Consider the following 21,652-nt stretch of genomic DNA (forward strand, 5'->3'; position numbering starts at 1 on the left):
TTGTCGCCTTTATTGTGGATGGGACAGATTATCCCTTCCTTCCACTCCTCCGGTAGCTGTCCGGTTTCCCAGATCTTGACTACTAACTGGTGCAGACAGGTGGCCAACTTTTCCGGGCCCATCTTGATGAGTTCTGCTGCGGTATCGTCCTTACCAGCCGCTTTGTTGTTTTTGAGCTGGTGGATGGCATCCTTAACTTCCCTCAGCGTGGGAGTTGGTTCGTTCCTGTCCTCTGCTGCACCAACATAGTCCTTTCCTCCGCTGCCTTGGTCCTCCGTGCCTACATTCTCTTCGCCATTCAGGTGCTCGTCGAAGTGCTGCTTCCACCTTTCGATCACCTCACGTTTGTCCGTCAGGAGGCTCCCTTCCTTATCCCTGCAGATTTCGGCTTGCGGCACGTAGCCTTTGCGGGATGCGTTGAGCTTCTAGTAGAACTTGCGTGTTTCTTGTGAACGGCACAGCAGTTCCATTTCCTCGCACTCCGCTTCTTCCAGGCGGCGCTTTTTCTCCCGGAAGAAACTGGTCTGCTGCTTCCGCTTCTGTCTGTATCGCTCCACATTCTGTCGGGTTCCATGCTGCAGCATTACCGCCCGCTCTGCATCCTTCTCCTCCAGAACCGCTCTGCACTCCTCGTCGAACCAATCGTTTCGTCGACTCCGTTCTACGTACCCGATAGTGCTCTCGGCTGCGTTGTTGATGGCTGCTTTGATTGTACTCCAGCAGTCCTCTAGAGGGGCCTCATCGAGCACACCCTCGTCCGACAACGCTGCCTCGAGATTCTGCGCGTATGCGGTGGCGACATCCGGTTGCTTCAGTCGCTCTAGATCGTACCGGGCGGCCGCCGGTAATGTACGTTGATAATAACGGAAAGTTTTGGGCGCAGTTTAACCATCACCAGGTAGCGATCAGAGTCGATATTAGCGCCACGATAGGTCCTGACGTCGATAATGTCGGAGAAGTGCCGTCCATCAATAAGAACGTGATCGATTTGCGATTCCGTTTGTTGTGGTGATCTCCAGGTGTAACGATACGGGAGGCCGTGCTGGAAGAAGGTGCTACGAATGGCCATGTTCTTGGAGGCGGCGAAATCGATGAGGCGTAGGCCGTTTTCGTTCGTCAGCTGGTGGGCGCTGAACTTTCCAATCGTTGGTCTGAATTTCTTCTCCTGGCCTACCTGAGCGTTTAGATCCCCTATGATGATTTTGACGTCGTGGTTTGGGCAGCGGTCGTACTCGCGTTCGAGCTGCGCGTAAAATGCGTCTCTGTCATCATCAGTGCTCCCGGAGTGAGGGCTGTGCACGTTTATTATGCTAATGTTGAAGAATCGGCCCTTGATCCTCAACCTGCACATTCTTTCGTCGATCGGCCACCAACCGATCACGCGCCTCTGCATGTCGCCCATCACTATAAAAGCTGTTCCCAGCTCACGTGTGTTACCGCAACTCTGGTAGATGGTATGATTACCTCTAAACGTTCGCACCATACATTCTGTCCAACACACCTCCTGCAGCGCTACGATTCCGAACCCGCGGTCCTTGAGTATATCGGCGAGTATGTGGGTGCTGCAAAAATTGTTGTGGCTGTAACTAACGGAAGATCCATCAATTTGAGTAACCAAATGCATTTTCGTTACTTTTTTAGCGACATTCAGAAAATCGGCACCTTTAACATTTTTGAAGACAAGGTGTAAATAGTGGGCCGGTCGCAGCGAGAATTGCCCATTGCCAAATACACCTCGAAACGGGGTCTCCAGTTAGCCTAGTGGTTAAGGCTATGGATTGCCAATCGGGAGACGGCGGGTTCGATTCCCGTTCCGGTCGGGAAAATTTTCTCGACACCCTGGACATAGTGTATCATTGTACTTGCCTCACAATATACAAATTCATGCAATGGCAGGCAAAAAAAAACCTTCAATTAATACCTGTGGAAATGCTCAAAGAACACTAAGTTGAAGCGTGGCAGGCCAAGTCCCAGTGGTGACGTAGAGCCATAAAGAAGAAGAAGAAGATATACTTTGTAAATACAACAAGTCTCATAAACGATCATTGGGTAACTTTGATCCTCAATTAGGCTGTGAATGATTCTCTCAAAAGCAAACATTGTACAAACTCGGGTACAGTTGCTGTGGTGTGCTGTACACCGGTGTGCATCGCTTTGTCATTTTACAAGTATGAAAATCTTCGGAACCTTGTGATTTGGAAGGTATGTGTCTTCGTCGCAGTTGTTTGGCTGTTCAACAAGTACTTACAGGTTATGTGCCGTTTGATGCGAAATTTCACCGCTAGATGGTACTAGTGAACGTGTAAAGTTTAAATTTCACATATCTCTGGATCCTTATAACTTAGAAATACAATGATGTTTTCTGCAAAGTAGTGTGGTAGCCCTAGGACTTACTGACACTGGTACCTATGCTAGATTTCAAATTATACTGCTAAGCAGCGCTAGTAAATCTTTAAAATTTAATTTCATTCGGATCACTTAACCGATCAAGCCCAAATTTGTACCAAATCAAGCTAACTAGTAGAGAAACAGTCAAAATTGTTGGTGCACTTAATAAAAAGTCACACTTTTCTGAATATTTTTGTCACATAAATCACTGGCAAACAGATGATACACGGCCGAAATTTCGATCCCCTTTATCTCAGGATCCTGATTACTTAGAGAGTTGATGTCTTCAGCTTACGAAGAATTTACTAATGATAGGTCATTTGGTTCGAAATTCCACCGCTAGGTGGCGCTAGAGAGCAAACAAATTTTACATTTCATATATCTCTGGATCCTGATTACTTAGAACGATTGTTTTCGGCAAAGTTGTTTAATAAAGTATGGGCTCTCTGTTGATTTATTGATTGAATCCTGATTCGACCACTACACGGCGCTAGTAGCAAATTAGTAAAAGCTTGCAAATTTAATAAAATGTCATAGTTTCTTCAATATTTATCTTGATTTGGTATAAATTTGGGCTCCATTGTTTAAGTCTTAATGAAGTTAGAGCCTTTCTTTTAATATGGATCTTTTTTGACTACCAACTATTTTTAAAAAGACGCGGACACCGTCTTCAGCCGAAGGCTGCACAGACTGAATGAAACTTAACACTAGACAAGGGACACACGGAGCATGTACCAGTGGATACGGAGAAGAAACTGTTCTCACGAAAAGTTTCATCGCCCGGAGCGGGAATCGAACCCTCACCCCACAGCATGGTGCGATTAGAAGCTTGGTGACCCTAACCACACGGCTACGAGCAGGGCCCTACATTTTCAATTTCAATTGAAATTTTCAGGTGAAGCTTGTCAACAATGTTTTCAATCGTCAATGGAAGCAAGGCACCGTCGTCGTCGCCCAGTCCGACTGTCATCGTCACCGATGAGCCGACGGTGCTTCGCCGTCGCAGATGCCGCTTTGTTTCACACTCACAAGCTCACGCACGCTCGTTCGACATCGAATGAATTTATCTGTTATAACTCAATTAATGAGTGTAACAACCGGCAAATCTGTGTAATGTTGATGTATACTATGCATATTTTACTGAAATAGTCTATTACCCATAAAAAAATTAAGCAAACATACATTTTAGATAATTTGAAAATTTCAATTGAAGCCCAGTCGGTGTGAAAATGAGCCGCCACCCGTCGTTGCGTCGAAGAAAGCGACAAGAAGGGCGGATGAAGCGAAGCGCTTGGATGTTGTTGTGAATGTTCCCGTCGTTGGCGTCCGTCTGATGCTGATGGGCGCTCGCTTTCAGCGTCATGTTTTGGTTTCGACGATGTAGGCCCCTGGCTACGAGGCTGCTTTATCTCAGGATCAAGTGAACCAAATGACGTACAATTTTTAACATTCACTTGCACCGCATAGCGGTAAACTTTTAAATTGAACAACCCTTCCAAAAGTCCTTGCGATACCAAACAACTTGGCCTAACCCTTTCGGGACGGAGCGCAGTGAAATCTCCATACAAATTACTTAACTTTGTTTCTCCAGAACTCTTAGAATTTCCAAAAAAAGCAACAATTATTTCCCCTCATTTAAAAGAACTACTCTATATCTTTCGATTTCTAGCTTTGGCAACCTAGATAAATCGGAAACAAACAATATGCGACAGATAAAACTTTTTCATGTTTTATGGTTTTTGCCCACTTTTTGTTTACCTTGTTGTGGTAGATTTCACAGGCAACGTAAACAAAAGTTTGTTTGCACACATACAAGAATAAGTAATTGCTTATTTATTGAAACAGTTTACATCACATAAAACAAAGTCTAAGCAGATAAAAAAAAAATGCGAAACTGTAACCGCTGAACAGCACGATTGTGCTGGTTCGTCACGAAAGGGCTAAGACAGCAACTTTCTAAGTTATCAGCATCTTGAGATTATAGTACATAAATTATAGGTGCTCACTAGCGCCGCTTAGCGACAAACTTCCGAGCCCAACGGCCTATCATCTGTAAAGCTTTGATGAAGACTTAAACTTAAAATGCCAACACTTAGACTAAGCCCACGCGTGGGCTCCATACTACACACGAAACAGCACGTCGTTAACGATTTTTAATTCCGTTACCCACTCATTTTCGCACCGGTCGTTCGTTTCCATGTGAATAAAATAATTATCGGTCGCCTTTCCATCCGTATCATCGGTTTTTGCACTGTAAATCAGCTGTGGTGTCATTGCATATCTTATTCTGGAAAATAATCTGAGCAGTATTTTTTTTTTTTTTTTTGATAAAAGTCAGAACTGTTCTTTGCTTCGTTTAAAGATAACATTTTCTCAATAATGTGTTATTGGATTTAATCCCGGAATTCAAGTTTTTTTACCTCAGAATATGTTTGTGACTTACTGTACGGCTTGTAGGTTGCTTTTAGTTCTAAAATAATGTTTATCTCTTCGATATCCATGTTGCCTTTCTCGCAAGAAATTTATCAGCCCCGCAAATAATATATCTGAGTTTGAGCTCTTGAGCATTTTTTTATATTAAGGTTTATTGAGTAATAACATCCCTTGCATTTTCCTTATTACTTTCTGGACATGTGTGTAAAATACATTCAAAATGTAGTTGTCTCCTTTACAACTTTGTGTAGGTAAACATTCTTGGTCATAGCAAATACTGTCTTCCAACCATGGGAACGGCATCCTATTTTTTCACTATGGAGTTTGACAGGTTGGATTGTGCCTCCTTACGTGGAGCATAAATTTATGCTCCAGCCAAAATATTCACCAACACAGTCGTGAAATTTGAATGTTTACCTTTTTTACGAGGGATATCGGTGCAAAACGCTCACATCACATTAGATCTCATAAAAGTGTTGATCATGAAAAAGCTGCATTATTTGATAATTTTCAATTTGAGAGTGTCGATGTTTAGGTAAAGTTCCTATAGAGAGTGATAAATCTTTGTGAAAAGTCACACAATACCTCTTTTTGCAAACTTTGTTCGCCAAAGTGCGTTTTTCCTTATTTTCTCCCGCTGCTGTATTGAGTGAATGTTGGTATTAGTGTGCTCTGGTTGCGCATGATAAGCGGCAACAAAATCAGATCACCGTAGCATCCCCGTGCTTCCAACAGTCCAGATTTATATCGGTATGATTTATTTTTTTTACAAAAAATATCTGCAGTTTTTCTGTGATTTCTGAATTGAGTTACATGGGATTCATTCAATTACGCAAACGTATTGTGGGAGGGGGAGTTGGTCTAGTGCTGTGTTATGCTTCACATAAAATTCCGATTTTTCCCATACAAAACTTTTACGTTGGGGAGAGACGGTATCTAAAACTGCAAAATCTTGCGTTACGTAATATAAAGTATTCAAATTTTGAATGAATCATTATCCATAAGTATCTCTAAACAATCATAACTACTTTTATCTAATCTAATCCAGTACGAGGAAGCACCCTCGAAAGTAATCGTGCACGGAGAACTAAAACTACATATTTTTTGAGTTTATTTTACTCAAAAGTAAGTATATCGTTTAAACTTTCTACCCAAAATTAGGTTGTTTTCTCTTTTTCTCCCAACGATGTTGTCAAAAACAAAGCAAGCTGCATCGACCCACTTGGGTTAATATGGCTTAATTTTTGGTAAATGCCGTTTTTGTCGAAATTGGGTTGAAAAAACTTACGTTTGGGTTGAATTTATCTACTCTTGAGTATATTTGTTTAAAGTTAAATTTGTTTAATGAGTTAAAGGCAAACTACCTAGTGTGTTGCCTCTATTTACTCAAATTTAAGTTATTGGGCCAAACTATGGGGTTGCGTCAAATGAACTCAAATTTGGGTAGTTTGGCGGCTCCGTGGGCAAGATCACGCCCCACGCTATGTCTGAACCAGCAGGTTATAAAAATTGAATGTACATCGGGTTTCTTTCCATAAAACATCAGTATTCAAGCTATATTTTCATTTGCAGAAGGTTTCAAAATATTCTATCGGGGAAATTTTGATTTTTCCATCTTTTTGACCGTTATTCATACAAATTTGCTTGAAATCCTCATTTTCGGTCAATTTCTCTCCCATACAAAATGTATGGAAAAATTTTCACCGATAGAATATTTTGAAACCTTCTGCAAATGAAAATATAGCTTGAATACTGATGTTTTATGGAAAGAAACCCGATGTACATTCAATTTTTATAACCTGCTGGTTCAGACATAGCGTGTGAGGTAAATAATTGATCCGAAATAGGGTGTTCAAATCGAAATTGTAAGAAAACGATAAGATTTAGGAGTTTGACGTCAAAGAACGAAATGTTAAGCGAGTCAAGGCGCACAAGTTTCTCTAAAAGAAAAATTTAGTTTACCACGCATTTTTCAAAGTTAATAAGCAAAAACTTGTCAAAAAAAGCTAACTTTTAACTTTTTTGCCCTACAAAACTTACTAAATTACAAAATCCAACAGGTTCAAAGACGTTATTAGATAGAAAATTTAATTATCTTTCCAATGCAATCGAAAGAACTTCAATAAGTTGAACCGTTTTGAAGTTACAGCCAGTTTAGGGTGGGCATAGTCAAAAACATTAAAAGTTCAATAACTCCGGAACGGTTGAGATTTGACCATATGCGTAGAACAATTTTTTTCTCCTATTATGGTCCTCTATCACCCTCCGAAGGATTAGCATTAAGGAAAGGAACACCCTGTATATTATTATGATCCTTGGGGATACTGAGAGTCGTTCAAACTATCCTGAAGTTTAGCTCTCGATAGTCACAGTATTGATTCTCACAATGAACTTTAAACTGTAATCTGTAATCCCCCTGGCATATCATGAGACATTTCAAGATAGTTTAGAGATATTCCAGATCAACAACACTACTCCGAAGACCATTGCTTCTGGTCTACACTTGCGATAATAGCTTTTGCCACTACGTTAAGTAGTGCTACATAATTCACTGTACTTACCAAAGTAGTTACCAAAGTAGTTGGAAGAACAATAAGCGTTGTTATATATTTTTGGAATATTATGGGGTTCCTTACTGTTATAAAGCTAAGTTGATAAAAACAACCACTGTAACTTTAAGAAAACTTACTGGAGATGATAGATTACAGCTTTTAATGAAAGAAGCTACGGTTACACCCGTAGACTCTAAGATCTAAACTCAAGAACAGTTTGGATGACCTAGGATTTCCCGACTGATCTGATACTGTCTATTAACCTTACAGAAGACTCACTGGACATGATGCATAACAAATCGTAGCTTTATATAATGAAAAAAGTTACTCTTACACCCCTACATTTTAGGATCTGAACTCAAGAACAGTTTAGATGACCTAGGATATCCTGACTGATCTGATACTGTCTATTAAACTTTCAGAAGACTTACTGGACATAATAGATTACAAATCGTAGCTTAGTATAATGAAAGAAGTTACCATAACACCCGTAGACTTTAGGATCCAAACTCAAGAACAGTTTGGATGACCTAGGATATCCCGACTGATCTGATACCGTCTATTATCCTTTCAGAAGACTGATAGATTACAAATCGTAGCTTTGTGTAATGAAAAAAAAAAATTACCGTTACACTCGTAGACTTCAAGATCTAAACTTAAGAAGAGTTTGGATGACCTAGGATATCCCTACTGATCTTATATTGTCTAATAACCTTTCAGAAGACTTTCTGGACATGATAGATTACAAATCGTAGCTTTGTATAATGGAAAAAGTACCGTTATATCCGTAGACTCAAGGATCTAAACTCAAGAATAGTTTGGGTGACCTAGGATATCCAGAAAAAATATTCTGCATAATATTCTACCGTTTTTATTGACCACCAAAACTACCGAAAAACGTAGAAAAAACTCCATAATAATGCTTGGAAAAATTCCGGCTTCAAAGGGTTAAAGGAATCTCTGGAAAAATTTCTGAATAAATGTCTGCATCAAAATAACGTCGAAAAATTCAGGTTTAAAGAATTCCTCATCTTATCTTTACCTGCCAGAAAAATCGCGTAGTCCACTTTGACTGAACGCCGACCAACACACCTCGAAACGAAGTTTCGCGGAATTTCATTTAACTAGGCAAAATTTGTTATTTTGCATTTCGTTTCATTTCGACAAATCTCAAAATTTCGCCTTCAAAGTATAAGTATTAACGCCGACCATGATGACGTAAAAAAACTCGAAGCATCACTCCAATATTGCAGTCAATGCACAATTTATGAATCGTCTCCTCTTTCGACTGAATAATAATTTAGATGGAGTGTTGCATTGTTGAGTTGACTGTAGAGGGAAGTTTTATGATTTTTTTTACTGTTTGTTGAACAAATAATAATAAAAGATAAAAATATATTTTATTGATAGGTTTGGTTTGCACAGTTTATCGATTGCTACGTACTGCACGTGTATGATTGAAGAGGGCCATTAAATTATTATCAATAAACACTTGATGGTTGTTTGTAGTTGCTACTGTCCTTTTCAACACTCAGTGGCTCTCATCAGCGTGTCAAACGCAAATACAGAAATAGGTATATTCCGCTCATTAACACTGTATCAAACAATACTCAACTCCAACAAACTAAACGAAATCATCTCGCAACGGAAAAACAACAAGCGAGTGTGTTTTCCTGTCTAATCAACTTCAGGAAAAATCAGAAAACGTGGGATAATGCTGACGTGACACTCGACTCCCACGATGCGATGTTCAGTGTTCTCAGTCGGAAAGTTTGCCGCAGAACTCTTTTCGATTTCACCTGTTTATGAACCGGGAAACCGGGAAAAACTAACAAACAACTTTTATTTGCAGCCCACCCAAGGCCCCTTGTTCCACCCCTTCACACCTATCCAATCTCAAGTGGCTCTTAGTTGGTGCTCACTAGAGTGCCCGTTGGCTTTTGCGAAGCAAGAATTGTGGGCAGCGCGTTCTCTCGGGGCAAATGGTTTCTGCGGCTGTTGAACAACTAACATGTATTCAAAAGCTTTTTAGATCAACAGCTATTAAAAACGGATTCTGTTAGACTTCAGATTTTCGTCTCTGGAAATGTAGCTTATGCTCGATTGACCTGCCGTAATTGTTACACAAGTTTCGCTAGCTTAGATCAGCAACCAAAGAGATTACTGCTTGAAACTAATAAGAATCATCGAGTGTAAATACTTGCGATCGTCTCCTAAGCGAGAATGGTGCTTTCCTTGTCATATTGGTGGTCAATGTGGACCAAGGCGGAGGAAGTAATCATGCGTTTGCTTGACCACGGTATTTCTAATTTACAACTGCATCTGCAGTTGCTTAAACGAATGTCAAAGTACTATTGGGGATTGATTGTTCGTGGCATAGTTCATGAAAAATTTGAGTTGTCATGATAAATCACCTCTGGCTTCTAAGGCCGCATCAAACAGTCTGCCTTCAAGAACCACCCAATTAAGTGGCCAATACTACTGATAAGAAACACGCGTCTGCCAAAGCCAACTAACTAATTTGCGCTGTGGTAGTGGATGTTGGAACTTTCTTCCAATAATCAAGTTTCGAGTACAATAATAGAACCCCCCGTCCTTGCATCAGAACAACCCCCCGATACCGGAAAGCCTTCCATTCACGTCTCAACGCCGCACGTACCAAAAGGGGTATGAAACCCAAAACGATAAAAGACGCATCTCCAGGTCGATGCTGAATCAGTGTGTTTTGTTCGGTGCTAGTGGGCGAAGAAGTTTACTGTGTACTATAATTTCTCGCCTTTTTTCCGCCGATTTAGATTAAACGGATTCGTGCGAAGTGGTTCGGAGCTTGTGTTTGTTGATAAGAGAAAACCAACTATAAACAAGGTAGACACGATGGAGGTGAAGCTGACTCTGCTGGTTGTTAGTTTGCTCGTTTCGGCTGTAGTTGGACAGCTTGAGGTTCAAAAGTGCAAGAAAGGAGCCATCCCGAACAAGCTGGAAATCGAGGGCTGCACCAAGGCTCCGTGCCAGATCGTCAACGGACAGAACTTGCGCTTCAAAGCCGAGTTCACCAATCGTAAGTGTGATATCAGTTAAATTCATAAGGTCGATTTAGATTTCGGTTCGTCGATATCTTGAAGATAATTGTTAGCATCTGGACTAAAACAAACAGTTAGGGCGTGATCGTCAGAGAGAACTAATAAATTCGATACAGCTCAAACAAAACAAAATATTGAAGCAGGAGCTTTAGCTTGGAAAACTTTTCGAAACTGTGTCTTATTGATTGATATGGTTTTATGAAAAGATTTTTCAAGTTCTTTGCAGTTTATTTTATTTAATTTATTTGCAAAACATTCCGATTATATTTTTCTAGGCCGAAGTTAAGAAAGACGAAGAAGATAAGCTTATAACTGGTGTAATGTTTGCGATGAGATCAATTATACTTTGAGTGTTAAATAATGTAAAATTTGTATTTTACCGGCTGTTCGGGCCGATATGAAGTTGATCATCAATATTAACTTCTTTTCTCGATCAGACTAGATAGCTGTGTAGTGCCGGTAGCGATTGTCTCAATTGGCTAAGAATAACACTACGGACCGGCTGTTCCGGTGGTAAGAGTCCACCAACAGATGACCCCTAATTCATGGTGTGATGCGGCGTCATGCTTACCATGCCTAGGAATGAATGCTTAGGGGGGGGGGGGAGGGTTCTAATAAAAACCTAACCGCAAACGGAGCCTGTGGAGTACCAGGGCGCCCTCCACAGTATGTTGTCCTTACTGCGCTAACCGGAGCAATGGTGCAGTGGACCTTGTGTTTCTCCGAAACAACCGGCTGTCCTTCTTTAGTCTCACTTGTGGCTAAATAAGGGCGGGATTATGAAGATTTTTTTAATTAGTTTAAATTTTCACCTAAATGGTTTCGCATTATGCGATTTACACAGTGTATTCTGTGTATCCTCGCCTTTGGCGTTTTCCAATCGATACCGATCTGGTTTTATTGCTGCTGTTCTTTATCGTGCTGTTATTGCGAAGAGTTCAATCTTACCTAGTTTGGGTAGTGGCTACGGTTACGATAGCTCAGATCAATCTTTAGCATAAAAGAACAGCAACAATCAATCTTTGCCGACTTATGCAAAATGGCTCAGCTCAAGTGACCTTGGTCCAAGAACCTTACTTTCGTAAGGGGAATTTCTATCTAGTAAACCTTATGAACCCGGTGTTTGCTACTTTCAGTAAACATGAAATGGAAAACTCGCGTGCCATACCTTGAGCCTGTGTGCTTGTCAACAACGCAATAGTTGCTACTCATCTCTGAACTAACCACCAGAGATGTATGTGCTATCACAATTGATGTATCTGTTGGAAACCTCAACAGGAAATACGTCTATTGTTCGGCTTATTTACCGCATGATGAACCATCCCCTACGGATGCTTTCAAACAAGTCATCGCATACTGTACGTCAAAAGGCGTTCCGCTAATTGTTGGCAGTAATGCTAATGCTCACCATATCATCTGGGGCAGCTCAGACATTAACTTGAGAGGCTCCAGTTTGATGGAGTACTTAAGTAGCACAGATCTTGTATTACTTAACATAGGCAACCGCCCAACCTTCATGTTATCTGCTAGAGAGGAAGTGTTAGACATAACGCTTTGCTTTAGTAGAAGTAGTCACGAGCTGACCAATTGGCATGTGTCAGATGAAGAAACTTTATCTGACCATCGCTACATCTTTTTTAAATATTTAAATGTTACTTCGCAAACATTGTGTTTAAGGAAACCCCGGTCAACAAACTGGGATCTTTTAACTGATTTGGTTGCGGTCAAATTTCATGGATACTCACCATCCATTGACACTCCAAGTGTGAAGATCACAAGAGGAACCCCTTGGTGGAACTCTGATCTGGCGAAACTCAGGAAACAATGTAGAAAGAGTTGGAACAGACGACGTTCGGCTGGTTCGGAGGCTTTCAGGTCGGCTCGCAAGGCCTACAGGAAAGCTCTCCGGTCTGCTGAACGATCCGGCTGGAAAAACCTTTGTAAAATGTATCCAGTTTGAGTGAAGTCAGTCGGTTAAATGAAATCCTGGCGAAATCTAAGGATTTCCGAGTGAACGAACTTCGTTTGCCAAATGGCGATCTGACTTCCTCTGATGAGGAAGTTCTGGAATGCTTAGGGGCTGTCCATAAACCACGTGGTCATAGGGGGGGAGGGGTTCGGCCAATGACCATTTTGTATGGACGACATCCGTGATGTTCATCTGGCCAACGTGCCTTTTCATGTGAACCAACATGCGTACCAATCTGATAAGTCCACTGTGACTCTTTTACACAAGGTTGTTTACGATATCGAGAAAGCATTCGCTCAAAAGCAATCTTTTTTGGGTGTTTTCTTAGATATCGAGGGTGCCTTTGACAACGTGCCTTTCGATGCCATATTGGAAGCCGCACGGAATCATGGTTTATCTCCAATGATTTCCAATTGGATTCATCAAATGCTCAAAAACCGATATCTCTTCTCGACGTTGCGTCTAGCAGGGATTAGGAAATTGAGTGTTTGTGGATGCCCCCAAGGGGGAGTCTTGTCACCGCTTTTGTGGAATCTCGTAGCAGATACGCTATTGAGGCAACTCAATAATAGCGGTTTTCCTACTTATGGTTTTGCCGACGACTACCTAGCATTGTTAGTTGGTATGTGTATCACCACCCTTTTCGACCTGATGCAAAGCGCCCTTCAGGTAGTTGAGGGTTGGTGTCGCCAATATGGCCTTTCGGTTAATCCGAGTAAAACATCTATTGTTCTTTTTACGGAAAGGCGAAACCGTAATGGCGTTCGACCTTTGCGTCTCTTTGATTCTGAAATCGATGTGACTGAACAGGTAAAGTACGTTGGTGTTATTCTTGATTCCAAGCTTTCCTGGACACCTCACATTGAGTTCAGAATCAAGAAGGCTTGTATGGCCTTCGGGCAATGCCGGCGAACCTTTGGTACAACTTGGGGTCTAAAACCCAAGTACAGTAAGAACCCGATTTTGTCAGCCCCATTTTGCGACAAACTGTTTGCTCTCGTTATCTCCCGGTAAAATTTTATTCAATTCATCAAACCACAGCTTAAGGGCAGTACATGGAGGGATAAAAAATTTGAAAAGTTGTTTAGGTTTTCGAGGAGAGCAAAAATTGACAAAATCGGGTCACTTATGTATATCAAATGGATCTACACAACTGATGTTCGGCCAATATTGGCTTATGGATGTCTTGTGTGGTGGCAAAAGGGCGAAATGAGAACGGTCCAATCAAAGTTAGGCCATCTCCAAAGGATGTGTTTTATGGCGATGTCTGGAGCGTTCCCTTCAACTCCCACGGCAGCGCTCGAAGTTCTCTTTGACGTTGCTCCACTACACATTCATCTCAAACAAGAAGCACTTTCTTGCACTTACCGTCTACGGGTACTCGGTCTACTAGAGGAAACTCATGTGAACAGCACATCAACACACATCTCGTTGTTTTCACTTTTGGTGAATTGGGACAAAATTGTCCTTGCTCAAAGTGATCTTACAATTGCTTGTAATTTTCCATATAGGGCATTTTTCACGAAATTCCCTTCCCGGGAAGAGTGGACATTTGGATATCTGGAAAGAAGTATTTCAGACGGCATCGTATGTTACACTGATGGCTCCCTTCTCGAAGGTCGAGCAGGTGCTGGTGTTTATTCTCGAGAGCTGAGGCTGTATCAGTCTTACTCACTTGGTAGACACTGCACCGTTTTTCAGGCCGAAATCTTTGCTCTTATGTGCGAAAAGCTATCAGCACTTCAGCAGCACGTAATGGGCAAAGTAATATACTTCTGTTCAGATAGCCAGGCTGCTATTAAAGCACTTGCTTCGGCCAACTCCAGGTCGAAGATAGTTATCGCTTGTCGAACTCAAATCGAGGAGCTGAATTCAGCAAACGCTGCCCAAGTAACACACATGTTATATAAAAGTTACGACAGCGCAAGTTTTGGTTGTATAGAAGTTTATTTTACGTTATTTCAACACAACGTTTGAATTACGTAAAATAAACTTCTATACAACCAAAACTTGCGCTGTCGTAACTCTATTATAACATGTGTGTTGCTTGGGTGTTCACCTTGTATGGGTACCTGGCCATTCTTCCATCGCTGGAAATGAATTGGCTGATGAGTTAGCTCGCACTGGAGCATCACATGACTTCATTGGCCCTGAGCCAGCTATTCCGATATCGAAGTGTTGGGTAAAGCTTCAGATTCACACCTGGGCTGCTACTCAACACAGACAATACTGGAATAGTTTGGAGTCATGTCGTCAAACCAAATTGTATTGTACTGAGCCATCTCCAAGGGGGGCGAAGTTTCTTACAAATCTGTCAAAGCAGAATTGCAGCATTCTGGTCAAAGCATTGACTGGCCACTGCCGACTCAGCTTTCACATGGCGAATATTCAGCAAGCTGATTCATTTGCCTGTGATAGCTGTGAATCCGATTATGGAACTTCGTATCATTTGATATGTAATTGTCCAGTTTTTGCGTAACTGCGTTTCCGAGTATTCGGTAAACACTTATTAAGTGAAACTGACTTCAGAGACCTGAATATTTAGGACGTTCTGTTGTTCTTAGCCCGCTGTGGTAAAGGGCTATAGGCTCTCTTTCGCTTTATGCGTTATTACAGTATGCGGCAGGAAAAAATGCGAAAGTGTTTTTCAACTTCAAACCTCATTTTCGTCCATTTGACATTAACTTATCTATGTTTCAACGTTCCATGATCTATAATAGGCTAGTTTTCTGAAAAGTTAATTAAAAAATTTCCCATTTTGGTCACTAACCTTTACAGGGCGGTGCCTGAAGATGAAGACAACCAGAATTTTCAAACCGCAGAAAATCGCACAGGTCGCTAAATTTCGCATCTGATAAAACAAATTTTTTGATTTTCTCTACAATATCATCAAAAATATGTACTTATTTCATCTGGTATGTGAAACTACATGGCTCTGGATCAGTGTGGTCTGGTTGTTCATCGAATTTGAGCTAATTTTGTTACTGTTATAGTCATTTTGTTTAATGACCATTGGGCGCGCAGTTTATTGATATCCGCTTATTAGGCCTACATTATCACATGTTAAACATCAAATGTGTTCATTTTTATTTTTCAGTGCTAGAATATAGACATTGACTGATACACTGTCAAATAGTCATATATATACCATATTTAGCGTGTAATTGTGCCTTAAACTTTTCGCATTTTTCCTGCCGCACCCTGTACAGTGCCTTTTTAGGGCGTTATTTGAACCCATTGTGGTACGCTTATGCGTTAGTACCCTCTTCAAGGTTACTTTTCCTATTTCCCTACCTGTCCTTATCCCCATCCCTATCCTTATTTCCTTCCTTTTCCCTCAGGTAGATGATGAAATAGACTATTATTTTGGCGATGGCACAAATGTCCTAAATGGAGGATAACGTGCCTCTGGAGCCGACCTTCTGATATCTGATACCTTATATCTGGTGTAATGTTTGCGACGAGATCAATTATAATTTGAGTGTTTTATAATGTAAAATATAAATTTTACCCAGTTTGTTACAGAAAATTAAATCAACACTTTGAGCAAGAGTATGAGAATAAGGAATTATAATTTGAACCAGTAAAAATATTCCAAAATATCTGCACTTGACATCAAACTAATCGTTCCTCAGTCTCCGTTCCACATATCCAACGTTGGTCTCAGCTGCGTTGTTGACGGCTGCTTTTATCGCACTCCAGCAATCTTCGAGAGGGGTTTCATCGAGATCGCTCTCGTTCGGTACCGCTGTCTCGAGTTTCTGCGCGTATGCGGCGGAGACTTCCGGTGGCTTTACTCACTCCAGATTATACGGAGGCGGCCGTCGGTACCGTACGTTGTTAATAACGGAGAGTATTTGGCGCCTTTTTACCATCACCAGTAAAATGAACAAACACTCGGTTTGTTGTTGTTCTGAATACAAATGCTCATGTTTATTGTATAAGGCATAGTTTCCCAAACTGTGGGTCGCGACCCCCCAGGGGGGTCGCCAGCCTTCAACCAGGGGGTCGCGAGGGACAGTAGAAATTTTTACTGTAACAGACAGCAAATGAGGAAATTTCTATGGTGGGTCGCGAAAAGTACGTTTGCTGGCATTAGGGAGTCGCGAACTCTGAAAATTTGGGAACCTATGGCATAAGGAGTATTTACATGTGATGTTAACAATAGCTGATTCGGGTTAAGTACGGTTCCTTTGAATTCCACTAAGAATTTGCATCCTTTGACAGATACGTATTTCGACCTCAACTGTAAGGTCGTCTTCAGTGTCTTGTACTTGACTCGACAAGACACTGAAGACGACCTTACAGTTGAGGTCGAAATACGTATCTGTCAAAGGATGCAAATTCTTAGTGGAATTCAAAGGAACCGTACTTAACCCGATTTTCTTTTTATTTACAGATATTCCCCTAACAAGGCCAGGTTAATCATCATCAATAGCTGATTGTTTATGTTCAAAAGTTTCTTGACTCATATTGTTGATCAACATTCGAAATAGTTCTGTATCAGTTGAGGTACTACTACTACCGTAGCTATAATCATCATTAACAATCATTTTGGAATTAGCACTCGGCGGCATTCACTTGCTTCATCCCCATCCAGCCTACACTGAACTAAATAGTTGTACTGAACAACCAGGAAGTGGTCAGAGTAGATGTTAGCGCCACGACATGTCCTGACGTCGATAGTGTCGAAGAAGTACCGTCCGTCCATCAGGATGTGGTCGATTTTGGATTATGTCTATTTTTATTCTTTGTTGTCAAAAACTGAAAATGTTTTTGGATACTGCAGATAACAAAGAAATAATCATTATTTATATCGTCATTCAAGACACGTTCAGCCCTTGGCTGGTTTATCTCTTTATAACAAAGAGTTGGATAACTCATTGGATAACTGACACTGAGGAAGATTACAAGTGGTAGTCGAAATACGCGTATCTGTCGAAGGATAAGCAACACAGGGCGGAATTAAAAGGTACGAAACTGATTACACTTATTATGTTTCCTTTTCCTTCGCAGCCAAGGCCACCAAAACTCTGACCGCCAAGGTGATTGCCCGGGTCGCCGGATTAATCATCCCGTACGAGCTGCCGGCGGAGCACCGTGATGGGTGCAAGAAGCTGACCAATGCCAAGTGTCCCCTAGCCGACAACCAGAGCGTAGAAGCAGCCGGCGATGTTCCCGTTGATTCTCCGATTTCCAACGTCAAGGCCAACATCGAATTCCAGCTGCATGCGGATTCGGGCATTGCCGTGTGCTTCAAGATCGATGCCAAAATTGTGAAGTAGTAATATAAAAGGCCTTGCCTTTTGGTGAGAAGGAAATTGAGTTCGACTATTTGGATGACAGCCTAAATGATGCTCATATATAACTTATTTTGTTTAGATTTAATTAGGGCCTAGGACCATTTAAGCAAAAGGTCAAGTATTGCGCACTTTCCACTATGACTCATTTAAATTTAAGTTAATTGGCTTAAAATTTAGCACACAGCTAGGCACCATAGTATTTCACTGTATAAAAATAATAAGATCAACTGATATACCATTTGAAGACTTTTTGGACCATCTCAACGTTTCCTTGGAGTGCGTTAAATTTAAATCGATCAAGTAATTAAAAAAATCCATTGTTTTAGCAGAAAAATGCAAACATGTTCCAATTTCTTAGTTTGGCGCATACAACTCCCTCAATTATCGCAAAAACAATTCACCTACTCGAACAGTGGCACTTTGACTATTATGGGAAAACTAAGATCGTTTGGCCATCCGCCCGGTTGGTTGGTTAGCTGGTTGGGTGTTTTTCTCGGGTATGGGAGAAGCGATAAAATTGCTTGTCTTCCGAAGGAACCATTCCTTTTTTCCTGGGTCGTTTTTTCTTGTTGTGTCTAATTAGAAAAGTGCCATAAAACGATTAATCTGAAAGAAATTGCCATCCCCGAAGACGACCGGGGCCGACACCACTACTGACCGGCCAGCCAGCCAGCCAGCCTGCAAACAAGACACGATAGTGGCCATTAGAAACGATAGCTAGCTGGGGGAAAAAGTACCCGATCGCCATAAACTAGGGTCATGCCGGCAGGGAGCTGGGAAAAATAAGTTCGGAATGTCCTAGACAGCAAGGAGCATCAGCAGCAGAGCAGGGAGGGTGATAAAAAGCGCAAATGGGGCCGATCGGGATGCTTCTCGGGAGGACAACACTCGAACGAATGCTCGCTCTTTGATGGGACGGAACGGAGAAGTCGTCTTTCTGATTTTATCAATTTAACGATATGATACGAAATTGTTTTATGCCAGTTCAAGCGAGCGGGAGATTGCTGGGTCACTTTGGCTGGTCGTTTACCGCATTGCGAGTTGTGGTGCTTTCTTTGGAGGATGTTTATCGCGTCATCTGCAGTTGGAGAGAGTCGATGCACTCTTTTTAGGAGCTAGTGCAATGGTAAAAGCTACAGAGTAAAAAAAACTCTACAAAAATATTAAGATCGGAATTTCATTTGATTCTTATGCGAAAACATCTTAGCAGTAGCGCTATTGTTTTATTGTGTTAGCAAAATAAAAAGAACCCCCTGGCCAGGAAACATTTTTGTAAGCTGGTTCTTTGGTCCTTAAGAATCATTCTGAAGTTAAGGTGTTTAAATATACACTCATAGCAATGCATCGGGTACATTTCATATATAGTTTGAGTGCGTTTTGGTAGTCATAGAAGATCAGAAGGGCCCATATAGCCGAGGCGGTAAACGCACGGGTATTCAGCATGACCATGCTGAGGGTGACGGGTTCGATTCCCGGTCGGTCCAGGATCTTTTCGTAAAGGAAATTTCCTTGACTTCCTTGGGCATAGAGTATCTTCGTGCCTGCCACACGATATACGCATGCAAAATGGTCATTGGCAGAGGAAGCTCTCAGTTAATAACTGTGGAAGTGCTCATAGAACACTAAGCTGAGAAGCAGGCTTTGTCCCAGTGAGGACGTTACGCCGAAGAGGAGGAGAGGAGGAGAAGATCAGATCAGTTCTTATACATCTAAGACTTAGAGGCATCCTGTATCCTGTATCAATTCCGAAACATGGCTTAAATTTGGAATGGTCGATCAATTGAAGTGCACGAATATAAGAATTTGCCCATTCGAGTCATACATGTAATGCAAGTTGAGGAGACAAAATTCCAGAGCATCAGGGATATCTGAGGTCACTAATAATGTGATATGTTTTCACTCGAAAAAAAGCTTCGGCTACACTTGAGTATGGTGGCTGAATCTTCCAAAGATTTCTTCAAGGATTTATCCAGGACTTCCTCTTGAGATTTCATATGGGGGTGCTTCCAGAAATTTCTGGTGGGATTTCTCCAGGAACTCATATTGGTCTTTCTTGTTGTAATTCAGCTGGGATTTACCAAGAAATTCCTATTAGCTCCTAAACTACCAAGGGTCCAAAAAAAGTCGGAAGTCCAACTTTGACAAGGCATTTCTCGGCCGTTTTTCAACCGATTTCAAAACTTTTTTTGCGATGGAACCGGACAGGTTTCAAGATCATCGTCCATTTAAAAAAATATAAAATAGATGCGTCTACCCAAAGTTATTAAGCAAAAGGCACTTCCTAGTTTTTTTGAGAGCGCATTTTTTGCGCACATTGATCAATAAAACAAAATTTAAAGCGATGACATTTGGTTTTTTCGACTCTAAATCATGCGTACAGCTGGAGTGAACATGTTTATGCAAAATTAGCGATTTTTCAGTACACCGATAATTTATCTTACTCGAAAAACTGCTAAAATACCCTATTTATCACATACAATAAGCAATAAATCAAAATTCAAAGCGATGACATATAGTTTTTTTGGTCTTAAATTGTTCGTAGGATTGTACTCGACATTTTTGATGAACAATGAAAATGTTCTAATTACACTCTTATTTTGTTTTACCCCGAAAACTACGAAAATTCCATACTTTTTACACAAAGTAGTCAACATAACTAAATTTCAATCGATAACATCTAGTTTTTTAGCCTTGAAGTGTTCGTAGCAGTTTGGGGGACATACTTGAAGAATAATAGTGATGTTTTCATTGCACTCAAATTTTGATTCACTCAAAAATCAACGAAAGTACCATATTTTTCACGCAAAGTGGTTAACAAAAATAATGGCTTACAATGCAAAGTAGTTTTTTATCTTTAAATTATTCGTGAAAGCGTACTGGACGTTCTTGATGAGTAATAGTGATGTTTTGATGACACACTTAATTTATTGTACTCGAAAAGCTACAAAAATATTATAACTTTAATACAAAACAGTCAATAAAACAAAATTTAAAGCCATAACATGTAGTTGTATGGCCTTAAATTTTCCGTTACAATGTACTGGACCTGCTTTTGATAAAATTTTAATATTTACATTACACTGCTCATTCATTTATTTAGTTCACATCAAATTCATGATAATACTGAATCAACAATTTGCCGCCATAATACTCGATTTGCAGCTCTCCATCCTCGGTCACGCCCAACACTCGCCAGATCACGCTCCACCTGGTCCGTCCATCGTGCTCTCTGCGCTCCACGCCTTCTTGTACCAACCGGATGGTTAGCAAGCACCAACTTTGCAGGGTTGTTGTCCGGCATTCTTGCAACATGCCCTGTCCACCGTATCCTTCCAGCTTTGGCCACCTTCTGGATGCTGGGTTCGCCGTAAAGTGCAGCGAGCAAGTGGTTCATCCTTCTCCGCCACACACCGTTCTCCTGCACGCCGCCGAAGATCGTCCTTAGCACCCGTCGCTCGAAAACTCCGAGTGCTTGCAGGTCCTCCTCGAGCATCGTCCATATCTCGTGTCCGTAGAGAACCACCGGTCTTATTAACGTCCTGTACATGGTACATTTGGTGCGGGGGTGAATCTTTTTTGACCGCAGTTTCTTCTGGAGCCCATAGTAGGCACGACTTCCACTGATGATGCGCCTTCGTATTTCACGGCTCACGTTATTGTCAGTCGTTAGCAAGGAACCGAGGTAGACGAATTCTTCTACCACCTCGAAAGTATCCCCGTCTATCGTAACATTGCTGCCAAGGCTTGTCCTGTCTCGCTCAGTCCCACCTACCAGCATGTACTTTGTCTTAGCCGCATTCACCACCAGTCCGACCTTTGCTGCTTCACGTTTCAGGCGGGTGTACTGTTCTGCCACCGTTCCAAATGTTCTGGCAATAATATCCATGTCATCCGCAAAACAGACAAATTGGCTGGATTTCGTGAAGA

The 21,652-nt window shown here is 41.3% G+C and overlaps 1 protein-coding gene across 1 annotated transcript; it reads left to right on the plus strand.

The window, feature by feature from the left end:
- Positions 1-9,966: 9,966 nt before the first annotated feature.
- On the plus strand, positions 9,967-17,743 carry LOC115266806 (mite group 2 allergen Lep d 2). The gene is made up of 2 exons (XM_029873413.2): positions 9,967-10,431; positions 17,439-17,743. Exons 1-2 carry the CDS (start codon positions 10,248-10,250, stop codon positions 17,705-17,707), a joined length of 453 nt encoding a protein of 150 aa, XP_029729273.1. The 5' UTR covers positions 9,967-10,247; the 3' UTR covers positions 17,708-17,743.
- The last annotated feature ends 3,909 nt before the right edge of the window (positions 17,744-21,652 follow it).

The sequence above is a fragment of the Aedes albopictus genome, chromosome 2 (genome assembly GCF_035046485.1).
Source record: "Aedes albopictus strain Foshan chromosome 2, AalbF5, whole genome shotgun sequence".
Taxonomy (NCBI): domain Eukaryota; kingdom Metazoa; phylum Arthropoda; class Insecta; order Diptera; family Culicidae; genus Aedes; species Aedes albopictus.

Excerpts from the sequence above, each read along its gene's own strand:
- LOC115266806 (XM_029873413.2), top strand. The coding sequence starts at position 10,248 with ATGGAGGTGAAGCTGACTCTGCTGGTTGTTAGTTTGCTCGTTTCGGCT. Across the intron at positions 10,432-17,438 it reads CAAAGCCGAGTTCACCAATC|CCAAGGCCACCAAAACTCTG; the intron begins GTAAGTGTGATA and ends TTTCCTTCGCAG.